This window comes from Eptatretus burgeri, chromosome 1, assembly GCF_056783735.1.
Source record: "Eptatretus burgeri isolate ZD-2024b chromosome 1, Ebu_testis_v1, whole genome shotgun sequence".
Classification (NCBI taxonomy): Eukaryota; Metazoa; Chordata; class Myxini; order Myxiniformes; family Myxinidae; genus Eptatretus; species Eptatretus burgeri.
The window spans coordinates 77,884,065-77,907,798 of NC_140961.1; the positions used below are offsets into that span (position 1 = coordinate 77,884,065).

The 23,734-nt window shown below is 42.9% G+C and overlaps 1 protein-coding gene across 15 annotated transcripts in view; it reads right to left on the minus strand.

The window, feature by feature from the left end:
• PPP1R12A (protein phosphatase 1 regulatory subunit 12A) overlaps window positions 1-23,734 on the minus strand; it is a 269,267-nt gene that overhangs the window by 153,400 nt on the left and 92,133 nt on the right. For 14 of the 15 annotated variants that reach the window (XM_085889132.1, XM_085889175.1, XM_085889103.1 and 11 more), the window contains exons 3-9: window positions 23,147-23,265; window positions 5,756-5,915; window positions 5,378-5,522; window positions 5,068-5,142; window positions 4,645-4,730; window positions 4,337-4,530; window positions 3,711-3,895 (exon numbers count right to left, since the gene is read on the minus strand). In XM_085889132.1, coding sequence (XP_085745258.1) covers window positions 3,711-3,895; window positions 4,337-4,530; window positions 4,645-4,730; window positions 5,068-5,142; window positions 5,378-5,522; window positions 5,756-5,915; window positions 23,147-23,265 — 964 coding nt within the window. The remainder of the gene's footprint in view (window positions 1-3,710; window positions 3,896-4,336; window positions 4,531-4,644; window positions 4,731-5,067; window positions 5,143-5,377; window positions 5,523-5,755; window positions 5,916-23,146; window positions 23,266-23,734) is intronic. The other variant, XM_085889079.1, reaches the window with a different exon arrangement.

Below are 23,734 nucleotides of genomic sequence, written 5' to 3' on the forward strand. Positions count from 1 at the left end.
CGGCCTCGCCTCCAGCCCTGCTCTGTCTGAGATATGTCCCCCCCTCCCACCCCCCTCCCCATATTTCCACAGGGTGCTCAAGGTCCTTCAGCAACTGCCTTCTGGTAAAACTACCAAAGTCAAGAATCACTATTCACCTTCACTCATTTGTTCCTCTTTTTTCCCGACTTTGAGAAAAACTCCCACACACACTTCAATCCCACTCTTCCCTCCATGTCTTCAAAACAGCTGTTCACCACCATGTCTTACCTTCCCCCATCCAAAACCACGATCTTTTCTACCTGTTAATCCAACCCGAACCCACTTTCTTCAAATTCCCTGCTTCCCTTCCTGAAAGTCCCTGTCGTGAAAAGACCTGAAAGTCCCAGTAGTGTCCATCTTGTTTACCCTGTGTACCCCTGCCCCATCCCACTCCCTTCCACAGATCTCATATCTGTTCCCCACTTTTTTCCTTCCCTCTCCCACCCCTCGTCTCCTGCTCCCCTTGTTGCACAGTGTGTTAGCTCTGATACGAGCCTCGACATTGCATTAAAAAAAGGTTGTTGACCTTTGGCCTATGTTAACCTTTTGACCTCAAAAACAATAGACTTCTTCCTTATGACAAACATGAGCATGTGGTGAAGTTTAGTGAAGATCGGTGTAAAATTGTGACCTGAAGGCGATAGACAGACAGACAGAATACCAACATCGACTGACCAATATACTTGAAAAATCCTTGATTTTGCAAGTATACTGAACAAAAATATAAACGCACCAAGCGATTGTTACTATTTTACCTCGAACTCATTAATACTAAATCTTCACAACAATTTGGTTATAGAATCCATGGCAATTGAGCATTAAATTTCAAAGAGTTCCTTGAGAATTCTGGCGACAGTCTTTGCGCTACAACAGCCGACACAACCGAGGTGTCACTGTCAGAGTTCACACAGTCAGTAGCGGGTGTTGGCCTCCCTCAAGCTTGGCCTCCCTCAAGCTTGGCCTCCCTCAAGCGGTTACGCACCGTCTGGGCTGAAATGCGCCTGTTATGCAGCCCGACAGTCTCATCGGCAGTCCTCGTGGCCGGTCGGAGTCGATCCCGGAGATGTTGCAGCCTCATGTGACGATCCTGACCGGCGGTGGTCACACGTGGTCGCCGGGCATGTGGGCGGTTCACGGTGCTTCCAGTCTCTCTGAGGCGCGTTCTCAGGCGGCTGATGGTGGAGTGGTGGACATTGAAGTGTGCTGCAACGGCCCGTACTGACGTCCCAGCATTCAGCATGCCAATGGCACGCTCCCTCAAGATTTGTGACATCTGTGGCATGTTGACATTTGGCACCAGTCCACATTTTGGGGAGGCCTTTTATAGGGCAAGCTATAGGGAGTGTTTGTGTCCTGGTCACGCTCACTGACCATCACTCTGTCAAGCTCCATGGTGCTCATGGGAAGGATTACTCAACGTGTGAGTCCACACACTCAGAGTGGTCAATTTCAATGGGAACATCTGTCTTGAGCAAAACAAAGGAACCATTGCTCAAACATATCATCGGTTTGACCATTTTTCCATAATGGCAATCTTGACTTAGATATTTAGGTTGGTGCGTTTATATTTTTGTTCAGTATAATAAGCAAACAGACAGGGGTGAAAACAACCTCCGTCCACATTCGGTAGTGGAGGTAACAAAATATATTTCTAAATATTGCTGCGGTTCTGCGAAACCGTTGCTCCTCAAAGCAAATGCACACAACATATAGTGGTTCCCAGACAGTTATTTTATTGGTATTCGTTTTAGTTAGCCCTTCTCTCATGTCTAGCAGGTAGATGGGACAAGATGCGTTGTGAGGGCTTTAAGTTAAGTTTTCCATTCCATTCTCTATTCCTTTGTCCAATGTATTCACTTTACTTCATACACACCACCTCTCCTTCATGCAGGCATGCACGCCACAGACCACACGTTAACAGAGAGTCTCATTAGCATGTGCTGCCAAATCCCCGTTCAAAGCGTGTGCCATTCCCCAACAGAAAATTCATTTCAACCTTCTCTGTACTCGAACCACAATGCTACAACCTTCAAACGACCACCACTACACCTCTCTAAAAATCCCCACAATAACACGCTCAACCTGTTTCCCACAAATGCTTCAACCACTCCAACGTTCTCACCCCAAACACCACAGCGCTTCACCCACCTCGCCACGGCCACAGCCGCAGCGAAGCAACGCGACCGCAGTCGGCACCCCAGATGCTCACCACTGTCCTTTGAGGATGTCGGGGAACCACAAACATTACCCACTATGGCGGATGCTCGAGTTCGGAAGCTATTGGCACGAAGCTCAAAGCGCATGTTTGCACTGGGTCCATTCAACATTGTCTAGATAGATAGCGACATTCATTTGGTGACCAGTGCACGTTCATGGCCAGAAAGCGCTCACAAAAAACACGCGCCCCATGTTAATCTCAGAGTTGCGTCACATGGCCGAGTTCGGGTGTGAATAAGGCCATTTTCGGCTTCGGAGCCTCACAGGTGTGGGGCTACTTCTCAGGAAAACGTTTGCGCACGAATGAGGGTGCTGGGAAGTGCATACAGAGCATTTTGATCCGAATTTGGGCTCCTCTTCCACCCAGCATCTATAAAATAGCTGCACAAGGATCATCACAGGGAGAGTCGGTCACACAGAGAGAGTCCGAGAAAGTCTGCCACGGTCACGGTCAGTCAGTCTGGAGTCAGCCTTCGCCAGTCAGTATTCACTGTGATCAAGTTGATTGATAAATACAAGTACGTTATTGCAAAATTTGCAACCATCAAATTCAGAGTTTTTCAAGATTGTTCTCTTCACTTAAGGATTTGAAATCCAAAATTTTTCATGAAATGATTGCAAATAAAATGTACAAAAATAGATAAGTAATTATGGGCTTTTGAGAGTAAAAAGGAAAAAAATATATATTGTATAAAAATCAATAGGAATGTCAGCTTGCAACGGCAGCTTAACTGGTCCTTGGCAGCTGAGAAATGACACGTGTAAATGAGCTGTCAATGAATGGCAGAGCCCCATGTACAAGTATAAACAAAGCAAGCGAGGAGGACAAAGTTCAAGCTTCGGCAAATTACAAAGTTATTTCAGGTGTAAATCCCAATGCAGAGGATTTACACTTCAGATGCTTGTGGAATTAGCTGAAAGATGACCTCTGGTCCCCCTCGTTTTGCTCTGTGTGGCTATTGCAAATAGACGTGCTCCAAGATCGGACCGATGATGCTCGTCTTGACAAGAGATCGGTGTGCCAAAGTGAAGAGACAATCAGGACAAGTTACTTACATACCCGCAAAGGTTATCATATTGCAAGGACAGAAATGTGATCCAATCACGGAATACATCAAATTACTCACAGCTAAGAACAATGGATTTTTCATGGGTTGCTTGCAGTCAAAACTTAAGTAAATGATTACATGCAGCTGCTGCAGAATAGCTTGCTCAAAATGTGCAGATGTGAACTATCCCACAAGAGCTTTGAAAGGAAAGACTACCAAAAGCCACTGGCCAAAAATACGACAACATTAGAGTTAATGGACTTGAATTCCTGGTGTTTAACCATGTGAAGAAGGACTTAGCATCAAGCTGTCTTGGAGACACTTCAGTGGGAATTTCATGGATCGACTGCAGAAATGCTGTAAAGGTCTCCTGTAAATCATGCAAATTACAGGAATCAAATGGTGGGGATGGAGGGATCTTACCTTCTTAAAAGGTGAAGCTGGAGTGACTGGGGATGGCAGCGCTGGGGTTGGAGTGACTATAGTAGTGGTGGACGTGGTAGTAGTGGTGGCGACGTGTAATGAGGATGGCACACAACGTGCAGGCACTGGAACTCCATCATTGTTGTTCAACTTGTTCATGCTTTCAATGAGGTGTCCCTTCTTGTCTGTGATGCAAAACATGAATCCAAAGAGTAAAACCATTGCAGCTTGGTTTGTGACAGTTTTCCCCGATTTATAAATGTGATAATTACGTAACCACATTTAATAAAATCAATAAGTGGGCAACATTCCTTTTATATGCAAGAGATTATCAAAGGCTTTGCAAATTGATATGTTCAGAATACAAATCGTACGTTTAAACATCGATGAGTTTTTTGAAGTCTGAAAGTAAAACTTTTGAAAAAAACAATAAATACAATATATGGGATTTCAACCGATGATTACAGTCATGGGTTCAGATGAGAATACAAAACAGAAACAATCCTTAATCCGAAGTAGTAAAATATTCCTGAAATCGACCAAGATTATAATAAGGCACGGATGCTTACAATCAGTGAACATAACACTATCTTCGAGTTCCGCGCAATCCCTAAAATCCACAATACCTGCATTTTCTGCCGTTTCCTCTTCTGTTTCTGAGCCCTCCGGTTCACATTCAGAGTCGGAGCTGGAGCTGCTAGAATCATCTTTGTGCAAGCTGACATCACCCTCATTTGCACGTTCAATAATTTTCCTCTCCTGAGTGCGGTCCTCACCTCGCTGTTTCTCCTTGCTCGCCATGCGTGAGATGGATGTTCTGCTGGTGAGCCAAACATCAAAATAAAGAGAGATTGGAGAAAAAAAAATGCTCGATGGACAAAGACATCAAGTGGCAAAAATTAACGTTGGGGATCGGGCAGGAAATTGAACAAACCTTTTCGATCTGAGTTGGGACGGCTGCGTGTTGTTGATGTCGATCAGCTTTTGCTCCTGATCTTTCAACTCTTTCTCACTCCGAAGCTGAAAGTCAGGAATGCCAGGGTCAACCTCAATTATGACCAAATCACATGCCTCATGACACACTAGTGTTATGCAACAAGATCAGCAGTATTTTGAAGACAAACTGTCAACAACGGCTTCAGGCCTAAATGTGAACAAATGCAATCAATTTCCTCATACAAGGAGATGCTTACAAAAGCAAAAATTCAAAGGAAAATGACTTGCGTGAAAAAAGTTAACTGATAAAACACCTGCTTGTGAATGGTTTTCAACACCAGCGAATTCGGCTTAAATGCAGTGAAGATAAAGTTTCAATTACAAAAATATTTTCAGATGAGGCATACGTTCCCAAACTCACCGCCTTCTGCTTTGCTACAAGCTCTTCCAGGTAACCCAAGATGTCCTCATCAGCCACATCAAATGCCGTTTGTCCCTACAAACAATAGCACAGGTGCATAACAGTTCAGATCAATCAAACACTTTCGTCATCGTCGTATTCTTCCAAAAAAAGTGCACAGACATCCGTGTGGTATCACATTGAGGGTTTGCATGAATTCAAGCAGGATAGAAAAATCTGTTCTCTTGCTGGGCAAACCAACTTTGTACACATCATGAGCTCCAAGCACAAATTCTTTTTGATGGCCTTCAACAACAAGTGGCCTGCTCACCACTTTGTTGACAGCATGCATGTCACAAAGGTTTTCCACCAGAATGTGGCATGCCTCCTCCTTCCCCCAGTGTGCTGCGGCATGCAGTGGCGTCCATCCATCATTGTCCCTTACATTAATGTCCATGCCCGTCTGAATAAGCAGTCTGAATGGAGCGAAAGGAAGATGGTAAGGACAAGGAATGCAAACGATTTGCAAAACTTTCCACCATCAGAATAACATCTCAGACACTATTGCTCAGTGAAGGCATTTTGTTTTCGATTTTCAGGAAGACAACAGCTTCATGAAACCTCAGCAGGGAAAGGAAATGATCAACATTAAGTTGCACAACAGATGACAAAATTGTAGACCAACATCGCCATCTCATGCTGCACTCACTTGAGAACATCGACATAGCTCTTGGCTGCGGCGACATGCAAGGCCGAGCCGCCCGACTTCGGGTGCCGTACATCATGCACGCGTCTACTGTTCAGCCATTGATGTGCATCACGCAACATCAGTTGCTGCTCCTCCTTCCTCGCAGCCTCAACATCCACTCCTGCACAAAATATATTGTACCCACATGCAAGATTACTGCTTGTGCAGCTCACAGTGCAAAATGGAAAATCAATGTGATATGAAGGACCTACATAATCAAGAATATCCTCTCCAAACAAAGTATGTACAGTCCTTTGGAGTTGTGTGTGAGAATGCCAATAAAAATAACTAACCTACAGGGCAATGTTATGATCAAAGCTGGTCAGCATTTACTTAGATGCAAAATGGGAGCATGAATCTCTTGAAGTAACAATGACAACAACAAGATTAAGAAGCTGGTCAAAGGTTTAAAAAAAAAACCCAAATTATTGCATGCATTTCGAATAAAAAAAAAACAGCACATGATTTATTTTGCAAATTCTCACATAGGTCATGCAGAAACCCTGCGGAAACCTGGGAGGAGGGGCAGGGTGGGACAGAGCAAGGAAAGGGCAGTGTGTGCAAAAGCAGAAAAGAGGAGGTAAAAACAGAGGTTTCCGACCTGTCGTTGTTGCCAGAATAACAGGCCCAGCGGCAATTCATCACAGGAGATTCAAATGATTTTGAAGGCCTTGGTTTCCATGGCATTAAGATAAGCAAGGTGTGAGGCAGGGGCGGCAGCCCGGAGGGGACAGCAGTACAACGCTGTATGAAGATAAACGTTCAGATGTGCCAAAGAAAGCCTTTGCACAAAGTATATGGAATGGCATGAGATGCCGAATTGATGACTGGCATTGGAGGACAACTTAGATATGTGGTTTGCCCAAGAAAGATAATGGCTGATAGTGAGGTCCAAAAGTTTGAGTGACTGAACTTCTTCAAGAGGAATGTTAAGGAAGATGATGGGAGGGTTCATCAGATGGTCCTTTCTGAGGGATCGAGTGACGTTTGTAAGAAGTAAAAAAAAAATAAAAAAATAAAAAAAACATAATCTAAGTGTTGGAACCGTTCCTGATTCTGTCAAGATCGAAAGAGATGGAAGAGGTTGCTACCTCGCTGTCTGAATGATGAGATGTTACGGCAGAGGCTGTAATCATCGGCAAAGATAAAAGCAGGATTTTCCAGGGTATCGAAAAGATTGTTCATGAGAATGAGAAACAGGACTGGGCTGAAGACAATGCCTTGGGGTACTTCAGCCTTTACAGGGAGAGGAGATGTGAGAATGCCATTGAGAGCCACGTGTTGGCTACGAGAGTAGAGGAAGTCAGGACGCCATGTGTGGAGTTGGCCTCGGATACCATAAGCAGAGCGTTTTAAAAGCAAGGCGGGATGCTCGCAATATATCCAGAGAGACGGCCCTGATCTTGTCTTTTGAAGATCCCTGCCAATTGTTGGGACAGTCGAAGCAGCATGTCCAGAGTGGAGTGACCGGGTCTGAATCCGAACTGATGGTCTGAGCTCATGCTGATGGGATTGGATTGATGTCAGGGCAGATCTGAACGCATGTTTTGGAAGGATATGTGAACTTTATGTTCTTTTGGAATATGCATCAACTTAAAAGACATATCCCAAGCTTGACCAAGATGCTTCAAAGTGCAAATGACACTACATCCAGAATGTAAAAGGATTAAAAAAGAATAATAATAATAAATAAAAACAATAAAGTAGCTTGTCCATCAAAGGAGGAAGCCCAAGCAATAATGTGTGTGGCAACACAATTACATAAGTTAGTCATAGGAACTTGCACTTGTTTAACAAAGTAGTAGAGGCTATTCGGAGCACAAGGGGATCTTTCAAAGTTATCAAATGAGAGCGATATTGCTGGATGAACATGTGGTTGGAAAGAGTTGTGATCGTAATTAAGAGCGATCGTAAGAGGGAGTGGGATAAACCTAACCCTAACCCGAACAGCTTGGTGGTCAGTTCATTAACAGAACCATTGGCTTCGACACCAAAACACCTGTCAACGCATTTTTACTTTCTTTCTTTTTAAAAATAACTCTGGGACTTAGAATTGCTACTGCTGACAAAGCATGGATAATTGCAGCTGTAAATATAAAAGTGAGCTTATGAGAAAAAACACAAAATGAATACAACACAGCTAACAGTCTCTGTGAAGACTATTGTTGGTCCGCGTCTTCCTAAGATAACTAATGGATTTCATGAACTAAATATTGATACGGCAAAGCAATCTTCAGCATCTTCACTTCTGACGTTTCAATTGCGAAAAATTGCAGACATCTGCTCATTGGAGAATTGTTATGCTGCTTCTTCGTGCTTTCTTCTTCCTGGTACATGGAGTAGCAATGCAAGTTATGGGAACGGAAGTGTAAAATGACGGTTTAAGGTGTTCATCGACAAAACTATTTGATTTTAAAAATGCTACACAATCCTGTGGTGTTAAAACCAATAACATTCAGTGCAGTGGAAGAAATATAGTCATGTCGTTTTTATGACATTACATGAGAACAATTGCACATCTTTTGCACATTTGGCATTGGATCTCATAGAATAGAGGTGAAAAGAAAAAACTCCAAAATCCCTTAAATAATGATCTCTGGAGATCAGTTCCTCAAAAATACCCCAAGAATACATTTGATGGTCTGCCATGCTGATTAGAGGATCATTGATCAGTACAAAATAACACTATTACATAGCTATAATAATAGTTTTTAATTACATTTTGGCTTTCATGTTGACCGAACAAATCAAGATGACATTTGCTTAATTGTGCGATTACATTGCTGAAAACTGAGCGTCGATTTATTTTTATAATTTGAGCTGGTAAACTCTCAATTCGTCAGCGTGGTGGGTTCCAACAATTTCGTGCCATTCTACATACCAGGGCTCGACATTAACGGGTGTCCGGGTGCCTGGCGCACCTAATTTTAGCGACGGGCACCCAAATTTTACAGGTGCTTGGGTTTTGGATGTTTTTTTGGATGGGCATGGGCAAATTTACGCCCGGACAGGCACCCTCAAAATCGCATTACTGATCATAAATTTTGAACCCAAATGTAATATTGCCATGACTGGAGCAACAAGGTTTTTGAAAACCACTTCATACAATGAAATATTGCCAAATTTGAAGTACTATTAATAATTATCAAATGCACGACACTCGCATGTGGTTTGCAAGAAGATGCAGCAAAGTGTGAAAACAATTGGTTAATTACAATTCACAATTTAATGATCACTTCTGAACTATATCCAAAATAACGTCTGTGGCACTACACGGGCACGAGACACCAGTATATGGCCATTTGCAGAAACCTCGCACTACTGAAATCTACCAGTAATCAAAAGGGATCGTAGTTTTGATTTTTATGCATTTGGGTGAAAAAGTGCAAATTGTCTGCAGTTAACGATGTACAATTAAAAACATAACATTTTCAATTTTACACGATTGCTCATAATTAACCAGCAAATACCACCTGTTGCTTCGCTGACAGGAATACTAAGATAGGGGGTAGAGAAAAAAGGGGGAGAGAGTGAGGAGGGGAGGGAGAAAGAGAGAGAGGGGGAGAGAGGAGGGGATGGGGGGGGGAGACAAGGGAGGGGGAGAGAGGAGGGGATGGGGAGGGGGAGACAAGGGAGGGGGAGAGGAAGGAGAAGTGGGAGGGGGAGCAATGAGGGGGGCGAGGAAGGTAGAGAGAGAGAGAGGAGAGGAGAGAAAAAGAGAAGGGAAGAGAGAACGAGGGGAGAAAGAGAAGGGAAGGCAGCACGAGGGGAGGAAGGGAAGGTAGCATGAGGGAAGGGGAAGGGAAGGCAGCATGAAGGGAGGGGAAGGGAAGGCAGCATGAAGGGAGGGGAAGGCAAGGCAGCATGAAGGGAGGGGGAGGGAAGGCAGCATGAGGGAAGGGGAAGGGAAGGCAGCATGAAGGGAGGGGAAGGGAAGGCAGCATGAAGGGAGGGGAAGGGAAGGCAGCATGAGGGGAGAAGGGAAGGCAGCATGAGGGGAGAAGGGAAGGTAGCATGAGGGGAGAAGGGAAGGCAGCATGAGGGGAAGGGAAAGGAAGGGAAGGCAGCATGAGGGGAGAACGGAAGGCAGCATAACCAGGCTTTATTTGGGTGAGAGTACTTTCAATCGTCGATTGCGAAAGCAAACCTGTTGCTGTTGTCGACTTTGGTTTCTTTGAATCTGCATTCTCAACCGTCACCAATAGGTACTCTCTCTGGTGTTTGGTTTTCAAATGCCTTTCCCTTCTCCTCCCCTCATGCTGCCTTCCATTCTCCTCCCCCCCCCCCATGCTGCCTTCCCTTCAACGTGACATTCAAAAGAAATGTGACAACTTCTCATCTTCTTCCACTCATAGATCTTTCTGGTCCTTAACTCAAAGTATCTCCAAAAACTTCTGTTGCTCTACCTTTCATTCACTTTTCTCTTCCGATGATGCTGTCGCTATCTCTCCAACCAATAAAGCAACTTTTTGTTTCTCTTTTCTCCTCCAACTCCACACTGGATGACTTTAACATTCCACCTCCCCAATCCTATGTCCCTCCCGATAATCTCTTTTCATGCAGTCAAAAAAATACTCCTCTCTCTGGACATAAGCAAGGCCTATGGGCAAGATGGCATTCCTCCCCGTATCTAGGAGGAATGTGCTTCAGAATTTGCACCCGTGCTTGCTCGTTTGTTTCGTTTTTATTTAAAAACCAAAACTTTTTCTCTTACGTGGAAACATGCCTTAGTACAGCCTATTTTAAAGAAGGGCAATCGTAAAAACCCTTCTAACTCCCGTCCTATTGCTCTGACAACTACCGTTCCCAAAGTATTTGAACGTCTTCTCAATTCCCATTTTCTCAAGCATCTTGAATCTCAGTCTTCTATCCGACCACCAATACGGCTTTCGCAAGGCAAGATCTACAGGTGATATCCTTTCTGACATTATGAATGTCTGAGCCTCTTCTTTGAGAGACTTTGGGGAATCCTTTGTTGTAGGCCTTGATATGTCAAAAGCCTTTGACAGTCTGGCATCGGGGTCTGATATCCAAGCTTCCCTCTTTCGCTCTGCTCTCTCACATCGAGCTTTCTTTCCGAGCGCTCTATCTCCGTAATTTGTTGATGGTTCAATGTCAACCCCATTCCCTTTCAACAGCGGTGTACCCCAGGGTTCCGTTCTGTCCCCAACACTCTTCCTTCTTTTCATCAATGACCTTCTTTCTTCCACAATAACCAAATGCACTCGTATGCTAATGACTCGACATGACATTCCTCCATGTCTTTCCCATCTGCCCCGTCTTCCCTCACTCGATCTACATCTCGTTTCATCACAGCCACCTCTTTAAATTCGGATTTGGACAAGATCTCCCAGTGGGGCAAATGTAATCAAGTTTAATGCTTCAAAAACTCAATATCTTCCCATCCCTCTCTTTAAAACTCCTCTCAACTCTCCAATCTCCTTTGAAAGCTCTACAATTACACCATGTGGTACAATAAACCGACTAGGTATCACTCTAACTTCAAATTTATCCTGGAATCCACACATTACGCAAATAGCTAAGTCTGCCTCAAATAAATTTGGAGTCCTGTTCAGATGTCGAAGATTCTTCTCCTCTGAACAGTTGCTACAACTATATAAAGGGTTGATTAGTCCTTGTATAGAGTACTGCTCTCACATCTGGGGAGGTTCCAGCTCCACATACTTACTGGTCAGAATTGAATCCAAAGTTATTTGACTTGTCAACTCTACCAATGTGACCTCAAAACTCAACCCGCTCAAATTATGCCACATAATAGGCTCTCTTTCCCTTTTCTACAGATATTACTTCGGTTTCTGCTCGCAAGAACTTGCTGTTTGTGTACCTCCACCATTACCGAGACCAAGGAATACTTGACAAGCCACTACATCACATGATTATTGTGTGACCATTGGCAACTCAAGGGTGGGCCGTTACGGTTTGTTTCTTCCCTTCCACTGCCAACTCTGGAACTCTTTACCTTCTCACGTCTTCCCAAACACTTTTGACCTTCCCCTTTTCAAAAAGCAGATTTTTTACTTCCTCAAAAACTCTTAGATGAGTCTCTCTTTTCTTATTTTTCCATTCATGCAGTTCTTTTATTTAAGGCTTGGCCATGATGAGGACTATTTAGCCCATGACTGAAGCCTTCAACATTTAAAAAAAACAATGTTTAAGCATTTTGGATGTATTAGAGTGATGAGCCATGTCCATTGAACAAAGTGAGCATGAAACTTTCGGCCTGTCTGATTGAAGCTTCCCTAAATAGTTCCAAACTGCGCACTTCTGGAACTTTTGAATGACATGTCAAAACGTTATCAGTCGATGTGTTGCCTCCCCGTCAGTACCCTTGTCACTTTGTTTAAGGGGAAAGGTGATCCTCTGGACTGTGGCTCAAATAGAGTGATAAAGTTACTGAAGCATGGAATGAAGACATGGGAAAGGGTGTTGTAGAAGAGGATAAGGAAGAAAGTGAAGATTGATGAAATACAGTTTGGATTTATGCCAGGAAGAGGGACGACAGATGCGATTTTTATTGTAAGGCAGTTGCAGGAGAAGTACATGGAGAAGAGGAAGAAGTTGTTTTTTTGGGGTTTGTTGATCTGGAGAAAGCATTTGATGGGGTTCCACACGAAGTAGTGACATGGGCATTGAGGAAGTTAGGAGTGGAGGAATGGTTGATCAGAGTAGTGATGGCAATGTACGAGAGAGTGAGCATGGCTGTAAGGACAAAGGATGGGAACAGTGGTGAGTTTGAGGTGAAGGTGGGAGTGTATCAGTGGTCAGTACTAAGTCTACTACTATTTGTAGTTGTGATGGAGGTGCTGGCTCGGAGCACAAAGGAGGGTTTACTGTGGGAGTTGTACACAGATGATTTGGTGTTTATTACAGAGAGTATGGATGGACTGAAGGAGAAGATGAATAAGTGGAAGGAATGTATGGAGGTAAAAGGTTTGAAGGTGAATATCAGAAAGACGAAGGTGATGGCAAGTGGTAAAACATGTGGTGAGGTGGAAATAATTGGGAAGTGACCATGTGCTATGTGTAGGAAGGGTGTCGGAGTGAACTCCATTCAATGTACAATGTACAATGTGCGCGGAGTGGGTTCATTGAAAACGTAGTGGTGTGAGAGGGTCATTAACCAGTGTGGTAGCTGCATTCAAGTGGAAGGTGCGCATAGAGGGAGTTGCAGATGGAGGAAATGTTGAGTTGGATCTTGGAGATGGCGTGAAGTTGGAAGGTGTGAAAACATTTTGCTACCAAGGAGACATGCTGAATGGGGAAGGTGGATCAGACTCGGCGGCAGTTGCTGGAGCGAGATGTGCATGGAAGAAGTTTCGGGAACTGAGTAGCGCGCTGAAGAGAAGGGGAGTGTCGTTGAGTTGAATGGAAAGGTGTATGTTACATGTGTGAGAAGTGCTATGATTTATGGGAGCGAGACATGGGTAATTAACATAGAGCAGCAACGAAGGTTGGAAAGGCTGGAAAGGGTCGAAACACGAATGGTTCGGTGGATGTGCGGAGTATCGTTGAGAGAGAGGAAGACAAATGATGAATTGCGGAATATGATGGGAATAGAGCCTGTGATGAACGTTGTGAAGAGAAACAGGTCAAGATAGGTTGGGTCATGTGTTGAGGAAGGATGAAAGTGACTGGGTAAAAAAAGTGATGGATATGAACGCAGAAGGAAGTAGAGGACAGGAAAGACCAAGAAAGACTTGGCTAAAGGTGGTGGAAGAAGAAATGCAGGCAAGGGGGTTAACAAGGGGATATGCAGTAAATAGGGTAAAGTGGAGACGATTGTCATGGGGCCCGCAAGGCTAACCCCCGCTTTAGCAGGGAAAATAGGTTTTAAAATGCCTGTTTGTATTGCCTACCCATCCATCAGCAAAGCAATCAGCACACTTTACAAGCCAATTCTAAATGCCTTGCTATTCATTCAAAAGGAACACGCCGTGGGGGTGTGTTTAGTTTGTAAGTGACTTGCTTTTGTTGCTATATTGCAAATGGGATGCCCCAGGGGCATGTTACTTTCAAATCAATACACTACCAGGCCATGTGTAATCGGAACATGTCCAACAGGGATGAAAAAAAAAAATTCCCCCCCCCCAAAAAAGCTTCGTTCAATGTGAAGTAGGAATTACTCAGAATCGACATTGATTCCGGTTCACTACTCGATTCCTTTTGATTCCATGGTTGGAATCGTGTACTTTGAAATCAATTCCGTGCACCACTATTAAGCATTCAAGCAAGCACTCCAATGAAACAGTTAAGGAACTGCTGGCTGGGTCAAACTAAACACTGTGTGGAGATGACGAGAGTATCAAACAATGTGAGAATTGGACAAATGAACACTATTTTTTTAGCCATCCAAACTGCTACTAAGTTCAATTCCACAATTTAAATTTTGAAATTTGGCTCAGGTTAAGAGATTCTAGAGCTTATCGCATTTCAGCTGTAATGTTGATAAACGTCCAGAGACTTCTATAGGTATTGAGGAGGGGAGGCAATTTGGGAGGAGGTAAGCATGAGGTGAGGGGAAGGGAAGGCAGACGTGCGGTGGAGCATTCATTACGATTCATACTGTCTCATCAAATTGATTCTGCATAGAATAACAGTGAAGATGGAAACAAAATAATGTCTGAAATCCATTTTCTACCGGTCATACAATAAGCACCATCCGGAGACGACTGCCATGCGCACATGTCCGGGAACGACCTTCTTCTCCTGGTGCACTTCTTCTTCTCCTGGAGCGAGTGCGTGCGTGCATGCGTGTGTCTTTCTCCCACTTTTTCATTGCCTTTCCTCTTTCTTTTCTTCTTTCTTTCAGCATCCACTTCTCGTGGTGGCATGATGAGATCTTTCCAGGATTCACGATGAGACATAGCATTGACTAAATCAACACTCCTCAAGTTGGTGTCCTTCTCGATGATGTCTCACAGGGTAGTGAGGGGGTGACCCCTTCTCCGCAGTTCTTCAGGCCTCCAGAGTTTAACTTTCTTTGCAAGTTCTTCATGTCACATCACATGACCAGAAAGGTGAAGGCGGCGTTCCCTCACAATTGCAGAGATGGGGGGCAAAGAACCATACAGATCCCCATTAGTGATATGGTCTTGTCAAGAAACATTCTGAACATTTCAAAGCAATCGAGTGAAGGTACTATCCAGTGATTTCTCTAATGTTTGGGTCAAGGTGCAGGATTCACACTCGTAGAGAAGTATCGACTCAACCGTAGTTTTGAAGACCCTGAGCTTACTCCATGTGCGAATTGGAGATCTTCAAACTTTATTGAGGGTGTGAACTGCCTGAGCCTGAGCTTTTCGGCATTCTAAGTCACGCTGCGTGTTGGTATAGGAGCTGAGGTATTTAAAGTCATTCACTCTCTCTTTTGGACTTCCAGCAACATTAAGTAGAGCACAATGAGCAGAAGGATCGATGTGCATATGCTTCGTCTTTTCAGCATCGAGTACAAGCCCAATAGACCGAGTAGCAGTTCCAACCTTGTGAAGTACAAGTTCAGCTTCGCTTGACATGTCTGAAAGGAATGCGATGTTATCAGCAAAGTCAAGGTCAGAAATGTGCTGGGCTGGATATCTGCTACTTCGATGCCGGGAGAGAGTTAAACCATCCCATCTTCAATCACAGTTCCAAGGGTATAGTCCAAGGCAATGGTAAACAGGTAAGGAGCGAGCGGGTTACCTTGAAGAACTCAACTGTCGATTTGAAAAGTTGCAGTCTCTCCTTCAGCAGTTAATACCACTGCATAGCTATCTTCATACATAATTTGTATGGCCTTCACAATCGACTCAGAGATGCCATATGCACGTACAATTTGGAAAGGTTTATTCCTGTCAATGGAGTTGAAGGCTTTCCTGAAGTCTATGATGAAGATGATAGCTTCTTTTCGATGATTGCATACTTCCTCAATGATGCACCTGAGGGCAAGGATCTGAGAGGATGTTGATCAAAGGGACCTAAAACCATTTTGATTTGGGCGTAGGATCTTTTCTAATTCAGGGCGAATTATGTTAAGAATGAGGCATTGTAAATTTTTGCTGATGTTCGAGTTAAAATTATTCCACGGTAGTTTTCAAGAGGCGTTAAATGTCCTTTCTTGGGTATTGGTACAATACTTGCCTTCCCACATTCTGGAGGGCACTTTCTGAGGTATGTTTCACTGCAGAATTTCAGAAAGATTTTTCTCAACTTCAGAAGTAGCTAGACTTTAATTGGAATACCATCAAGATGGGGGGGGGGGGCTTTTCCAAGTTTACCGTGTCAAGTTCTTCTGATAAAAAGATGCCAGCAGTAATGTTGGAGTTGATCACAAAAATGGGATTGCCTTTTCAGGTGTGCCCAATTGTTGCACTGCGACCCCACTGTCAATTTAACCATGCTCTTCCATGAATCTCGCTGACAAAATAACTAAATAAAAGACAAAATGGTATTTTTAATGTCCATGAACAAATGCTGGCAAACTGGTCCCCAGCTTAGAGTCCCATCCGAATGATGGTATACAGCCTCTCATTAAAGCAATGCTCTGTATGTGAGGCACGAATGAGCTTCATCGTGTCAGGAATTCCAGCCAGACCAGACGGCTCAAAAGCAAGTTCGCTACCTCTGTTTCAGCCTGCCAATGCATGATGACAATGTTCCCTGGTGATAGCAAAAGGGACAAGTAATAAGTAAGAGAATAAAAAAAAACTATCAGAGTAGTAAATAGCCTTAAAATGTGCTAAGTACGAGTTGAATGTCACTCAAAGCTGTATCCAAATACTCTGCTACAAACCAGGCCTGCCAAACTATTAAAAGTTTTACAGGGAGAGCACTACTACCTTGTAAAATATGCCATCTTTTGACTTGAAAATGTGGAGCTGATTGTCTAACCTACTGTTCCTTCATGAAGATGTTTAAAGATCCCAAGGTAGATTATTGTAGCATTAGCCTTCAGGGTTTGAGGATGGTGCACTTGCCAAATTCCAAATCCCCAATTCATGGCAATTCAGTGCAATGTTATTCATATATTTTTGTGGAAGTTTAAATGAGTGAAGGGGATATAGGGAGATATAGAGAGATATAGAGAGATATAGAGAGATATAGAGAGATATAGAGAGATATAGAGAGATATAGAGAGATATAGAGAGATATAGAGAGATATAGAGAGATATAGAGAGATATAGAGAGATATAGAGAGATATAGAGAGATATAGAGAGATATAGAGAGATATAGAGAGATATAGAGAGATATAGAGAGATATAGAGAGATATAGAGAGATATAGAGAGATATAGAGAGATATAGAGAGATATAGAGAGATACAGAGCGATAGAGAGCGATAGATAGAGAGAGAGATAGAGAGAGAGAGAGAGAGAGAGAGAGAGAGAGATAGAGAGATAGATAGAGAGAGATAGAGAGAGAGATAGAGAGAGATAGAGAGAGAGATAGAGAGAGAGAGAGAGATATAGAGAGAGATAGAGAGAGATATAGAGAGAGAGAGAGAGATAGAGAGAGATAGAGAGAGATGTAGAGAGAGATAGATTTGCGGCTGCAACTGTAGTGTTACAAGCGTGTTCAAATGAATGTCAGGAAACCTTATTTAGGGATGAGGTGCTCATTTGCAAGGCAATTCAATGGAAGTTAACATCCAACCTTTCTGCAGCATTTCTTCCCCCCCCCCCCCAATGAACTCATTTCATGCTATTTTCATTTTGTGTAAACTTTGAAAACATCAGAATTTGGGTCGAAGCCATCAAAGGTAGATGCTGGCAAACCGAGGGATGCTTTTTACATGTCATGTGTGAAAAGCAATATTAAAGCTGTGCAATTCAAAGCAGTAAATTTCCACTTGTATTTGCAAATGAATTTCTTCGACCATCTGTTTAAGCACAGAGCCCAAGAGTGCTAAAATTAGCACTTTTGACTGGGATTTGCATTTCAGGCTAATCAACAAGGAAAGCAATGATGGGTAATAATGAAAAAGGAGACACCAAATCATGGTCTTCCACCATTCAGTGCAAGTGTTTCGCTCATTAACTTTCAAATGAGCCCCACGTGGTATGAGACAATAAAAATAAACAATTGTCTGGCAGAGTGCAAGCTATATAAACATCTGTGAAAATGCCAACAGTGACAAAGGAACTACCACTGGGTGTGAAACATGCATGGGAAGGAGTGGTAACTCCCCTCCCCTGAACGCCCCCCCCCCCACCAATCAGGCACCCTCACCAGGCACTTTACCCGATGGGAAAGCATCGGACAATCAACTGCCTATTTTCCCCTTGAGTATTTGTGCCTATATAAGTTCTGTCATGTCTGAGTACGTACTTTATGGATGTGCATGTATGTGGATCGGTTTATCAGTATCCTAATTTAGATGCCACAAGTCCCATAAATATCATGCCCCCTTCTACTTCACCTCATACTAATCTTATATTCTTCAGCAAAAGATGTATTCCACGGTGCTCTAAGGACAATAAAGCACTCAAGGCACAGAGTAATATCGATGGGGTGGAGTTTTGTTCGGTCAGAGAGGTGCGCTTTGGCCAGCCCCATTGAAAGTGGGGGTGGGTGAGCTAACAAAAGAGATGAGCTTGCGGTTGGGGAGACAAAAAAACAACAATAAAAACAACACACCTCACCTGGCCTTACCTCCCCTCCACTTGGCCGAGTTTGCTGTCATGGACGATCGGAGGTGATTGAACTGGAGAACATCCACCCAACTGCTCACAAACCCACTGACTCCATGAGGGCAAGCTTTATGGGACAGGGTATAGTTTTCATTCTCCTTCTCACGCGCTTTTACTTTCACGAACCAGTTACGACTTACATCTTCTGTTGTTTAAGATCCATGGTAGTAGTCAGATGTTGAGTTTTCATGTTCAGACAGCTTCAGAGTGTGTGTGTGTGTGTGTGTGTGTGTGTGTGTGTGTGTGTGTGTGTGTGTGTGTGTGTGTGTGTGTGTGTGTGTGTGTGTGTGTGTGTGTGTGTGTGTGTGTGTGTGTGTGTGTGTACATTATTGTGAATAAAACTATTTTTGAGCCTGCTTTCTTGCTCGGTCATCTTGTAGACAAGACAGTGTAAAAAGGCAGTGTAGACAACTTTTGGTAAATAGCACGAACGCGGAGGCCACGTATTGCCTAATCACAATAAAGCTGTCCTCGATGGATCGTTCACAAGCTCCATTTAAAATGTCACCTATGCGATCGCTTGGTTGCATTCCAGAGGCGACTTTACCTGAGGTGACACCATGGTCATTAAGACCTGGACATTACAGGTGTCAACAGACACATGAGACATCTGTCACATGATCAGCTCAAGTGCACCTCACAACCCTCCCCCCCTCCCCTTCCTCCCAATCATAAATGTTCATCAAAGTTGATAAAATTAAAAATACCCCCGAGAGGGAGTGCCAGTCATCTCTGCCAGAGGTCGAAAGTAACTCTGTGCCTGACTGGAATAGGGGCAGTTCATAAAGTACGTACGCTCTACTTCCGGGTTTCAAAACCACCTACCCCCTCTGTATGCAGGCTAGTGACCACCCACCCACCCCCTCTGTATGCAGGCTAGTGACCATCGACCCACCCCCTCTGTATGCAGGCTAGTGACCACCCACCCACCCCCTCTGTATGCAGGCTAGTGACCACCCACCCCCCTCTGCATGCAGGCTCGTGACCACCCACCCACCCCCCTTCATACATCGCTAATCGCTTGCAAAGCCAGCAGTTGCTGATGAACCGATGTTTGTAAGCCATGACGATGCAGTCCCTAGCGGTGTAATTTACCTTTTTTTTTAACATCACAGCACGTCAATTATGAAAATAAAAGTACAAATTGACATTCAAGACAATGTTAATGTCATAAATGAAAGTAAGTGTGCATATAAACTTGTGTTCCATTGTTTTAGTTAAATCTGACAAAAGCTTCAAATGTAATATTTGTCTCGGAGAGTCCCGGTTCTTCATTTTTCAATACTTTTATTTTTGTATGTACTTTATGAACGGCCCATACGGGGAATCAGAGCGAAGTTTGAAGGGCTATAAAATCGGAACGAGAGCAAATTTCAAAAAAAATGGATCGTGTTATTCTTGATAATAGTCCGGAGTATCTGAATCACTAATAACATTTGATCTCTCTTGATAAATGAGGGAGGAGATACGATTTGAAATCGACGATTTTCGCAACTTTGACAGCCTCGTGACGTTGACCTCGACCTTGGACGACCTTGAAAGTTATATCGTTGTGCATGTCTTATCGACCTCTATCCATTCCACTATTGGTTATTTGTCTCCACTCTGTTTGATTGTGGACGGACGGACGGACGGACGGACAGACTTCGAGACTGGGGTTATTTGGTCATCTCTACTGAGATGATAGAGATGACCTAAAAATGGGACTGTTCTACAAACACGAGATTTTGCCATTTACAATTACAGTCATGCGCCGCTTAACGACGTTCCGGGCAACGACGGATCGCATATACGACGGGTCTGCCAGCTCTGAAAAAAATAAAATAAAATAAAAATGAAAAAAAAATGTAGCTGAAAAATTCCTATCGCCGAGTGATGTGGCCTCGTATAGCACATACAATTATGTACACTGTACAGTACATAATACCTCGTAATGATAAACGACAGTGTGGCCCTGTTATAATGCGATTGTTGAGGTCCATAAAATGTCATCGCGAAAAAAGCAGGGTCGTGCTAAATCGGGATTCAAGGAAATCGGCTTTCAAACTGAAGCAATGTTTCCACGTTTACCTTCTCGCAAGTAAATTACCTTTGAATTGAAGAATTCCACGAATAAATCGTTGTTGTTCGTCAATTAAAACAAAAATTTATTTTTAGTGAAGCTTTTTATGTTGTTAAAACAATCGCACTGTTCCGAAAATATATCACAATTGACAGGTGCTCGTTTATTCATTTGTAAATTATAACATCGATGCAATGATTACGTATTTATAAAATCCAAACGCTATTTATTCACCTTTCTATAATCGATGCGAGAGGAGGTTGTAAGCTGCTGCTAACAACACTAATGGCCATCATGAACTGCACAAAGGTAAAGCTAACGTGTCTTCTGTCTCTTGGATGTGTGTTACAATTGCTGACAGTATTCAGTACAGTAACATGCTGTACAGGTTTGTTTCCGAGGAGCAATAGGCTACACCATATAGCCTAGGTGTCTAGGTTTGTGTAAGTACGATGTTCGAAAACGAAAATGAAAAAAAAAAAAAAGATGTTTGCACAACGACGACGTCACTTAACGACGCGTTTCTCAGAACGTAACCCCGTCGTTAAGTGGCGCATGACTGTATATAGATTTGATCATTGCACGGCTTTCAATCTTTATCATCCAAGAATGCACAACAATCTCAGATTGAAAGCTTGCAAATGATAAATAATAAGCAGAAAATGTGTCGGAGAAAGCAAGTGGCACAACAAATATGGCTCAAATGGCGGAACGGTAAGAGGGCATTCGTTCTGAGTCGAGGTGGTCAGTGGTTCGAACCCCAGCCGAGTCATGCCAATGACTTTATAATAGTACATATTGCTTTCTTGCTTGACGTTCAGCATTTAAAAAGGATAGAGCACGGACAAAACCACAGGTTGGCATGCATGGGGAGGAAGAAATTCTTCCTCGATTTCCCTGCTGAGTGCAGAGTTTAAAGTGATGTCAAAAAGATGACGTAGCTGGGACTCAGTCCTTGGGGAAGTGACATCCCTTCCCCCAAGCTCAGCGGCAGTGTTTATGCATCAGACAAGTCCGGTGTTGTATCATGTATTTGTCTGTATGTGTGTGTGTGATTTGTGTTACAGCCACTCAACAAGCCTGACCCAGTTAAAAAATAATAAAAATAATAAAATAAAAAACATCCACATTCAATTACTCAACCATATCTTTCCAAATATTATTACCCCACATATTTAAGTATCTTTACTTCAACACAAGGAGGACTAAACTTTTCACGAATCGCCAAGAGATTCCTCACTAATTGCAAAAACCGACACAAAGTGAAATGTCTATTAATCTGCCAAAATGTGCCCAACTCAAACTTGGAAATATAATTACATACAAATCAATTGTATTTGTGTAAAACTGTTCATCACGGAACACTTTTAACTCTTCATTCATTGCAAGTTGCCATTTTCAGCAAAGAGGGATGTCAATAAGGCTCCTCGTCTCCATTTCCTTTACAATATCATTGTTTCTTGTGTGCTATATATAAAGGCAATGCCCAAGGCTAAATAATGCAAAACCAGCAACTAGTGTGGGACAATAAGGCAAAAAAAGCATAATTATACATAATTCCAGGGATAATTAACATATACAGTATATGTTAAATCCCCAAGAACTATTGCTCATCAATGTTTGGCAAGAGGAATTTGTAGAAACACGAAACTGCTCACAAGGATACATCAGAGAGAAATCCCCACTGCAGTCTACTGAGATGTCCCTCACAACACATTGAACAGCATGGGCAAAGTTTAGGAGTCCTTGGCCTAGAACTGCCATCTCTGCATTTTAAGACTCGACTGAAGCCAAGAACCACAGCACAGATGCCATGTGAGATTAACAACCAACAGCAGGAAAAACTGCCTATTCCCCATCGGTTGCATACGTTTCACTATTGTTTAGTCTGTTTCAGCAGATGCCTCACAAATAAACTTTCATCAAACTTTTGCTTTGTCGGGGTCTTCAGCTCCTCTTTCGACCTTATGCAATATAACCACAGAAAACTGTAAGAAAGACCTCAACGTTGTCCCAAGTAACAGTCAGCATTTATTTCAGCTTATGGCTGTTCTTCTTACATTCGACTGTGCCGCATCTAACCCGAAGAATGCCAGGATTATTAACCGTCAGATCATTCCATTGTGTTCAGCAAAAGTCTGTGAAACACAAATGTGAGTTTCAGACAATCTTGGACAAGAAATTGCAGCATCCACAGAATTAACTGAAGAACTCACCAAATTTCATTTGACCAATTAGTTTTGATTTCTTTAATCAAACAAAAACACAAAGTGAAAATTTTGAAAATGATGAGATCCTTGTGGTTAATGCTAGCCAGTCAGCAACAATACAAGTAGGCCTACGCTTCAAAGTGCTGCATACGATCTGTGTACAAGCAACTCAATAAGCCTTATATCACCACACACAAAAGGCAAGATACGACATATATACATGAAGTGCAGACACCTAAAACAAAGTAAAAGCTCATGTACATTTTGAAGAACTTCTTGTTTTTTCATGTCAAACAAATGCCATCAAGTAGGTGATGACATGACCACGAAAAGGATGGGCAATAGCAATTTCAGCCTTTACGATATGCCCAAATCACTGAACTGCTTATGCTCACCCTGCCTATTGAGCTCTTCCTGCAACATCTCCTCCATGGCCTCATCTTCCGTGATGTCCAAGGGTAACTCACCCTCATTATTTACAGCTGCCACATTAACTCCGTGATGAAGCAAGTACCTGCGGCAGAATGGGATGAATGTGCACAATGCTAGGCAAAAGAATCAGTACCAATAAAATACAACATTAAACTGCATCGAAGTTGCATTGACCAACATTATAATGTTCAACCTCAGAGTGTCAAACCAAAAAAACCTATTAAATTATTGAAATGTTCAGTGAACACCGAAAACAAAGGAAATGGCATTTCAATGTAACAATAAACTTCAGATTTGAATAATGGACTGAATAGATGGTTAATGGAACAGCCTTGGCACAAAAAGCTTCAAATGAAATCTAACATGAAACATGAAAAGCAGCAGCAAAGCAGCCCAAACACTCTCCATGAACCTGGCAGGAAATTCAAATAATTCATACATGGAAGGAAAATAAATTAGCCCGATTTACTTTCCCACGCTGCCAACTGGACGGCAAGCCAGGAAGTTTACAAGAGCAGGAAAATGCAAAAAAATACTCCAACGGAAGGCAA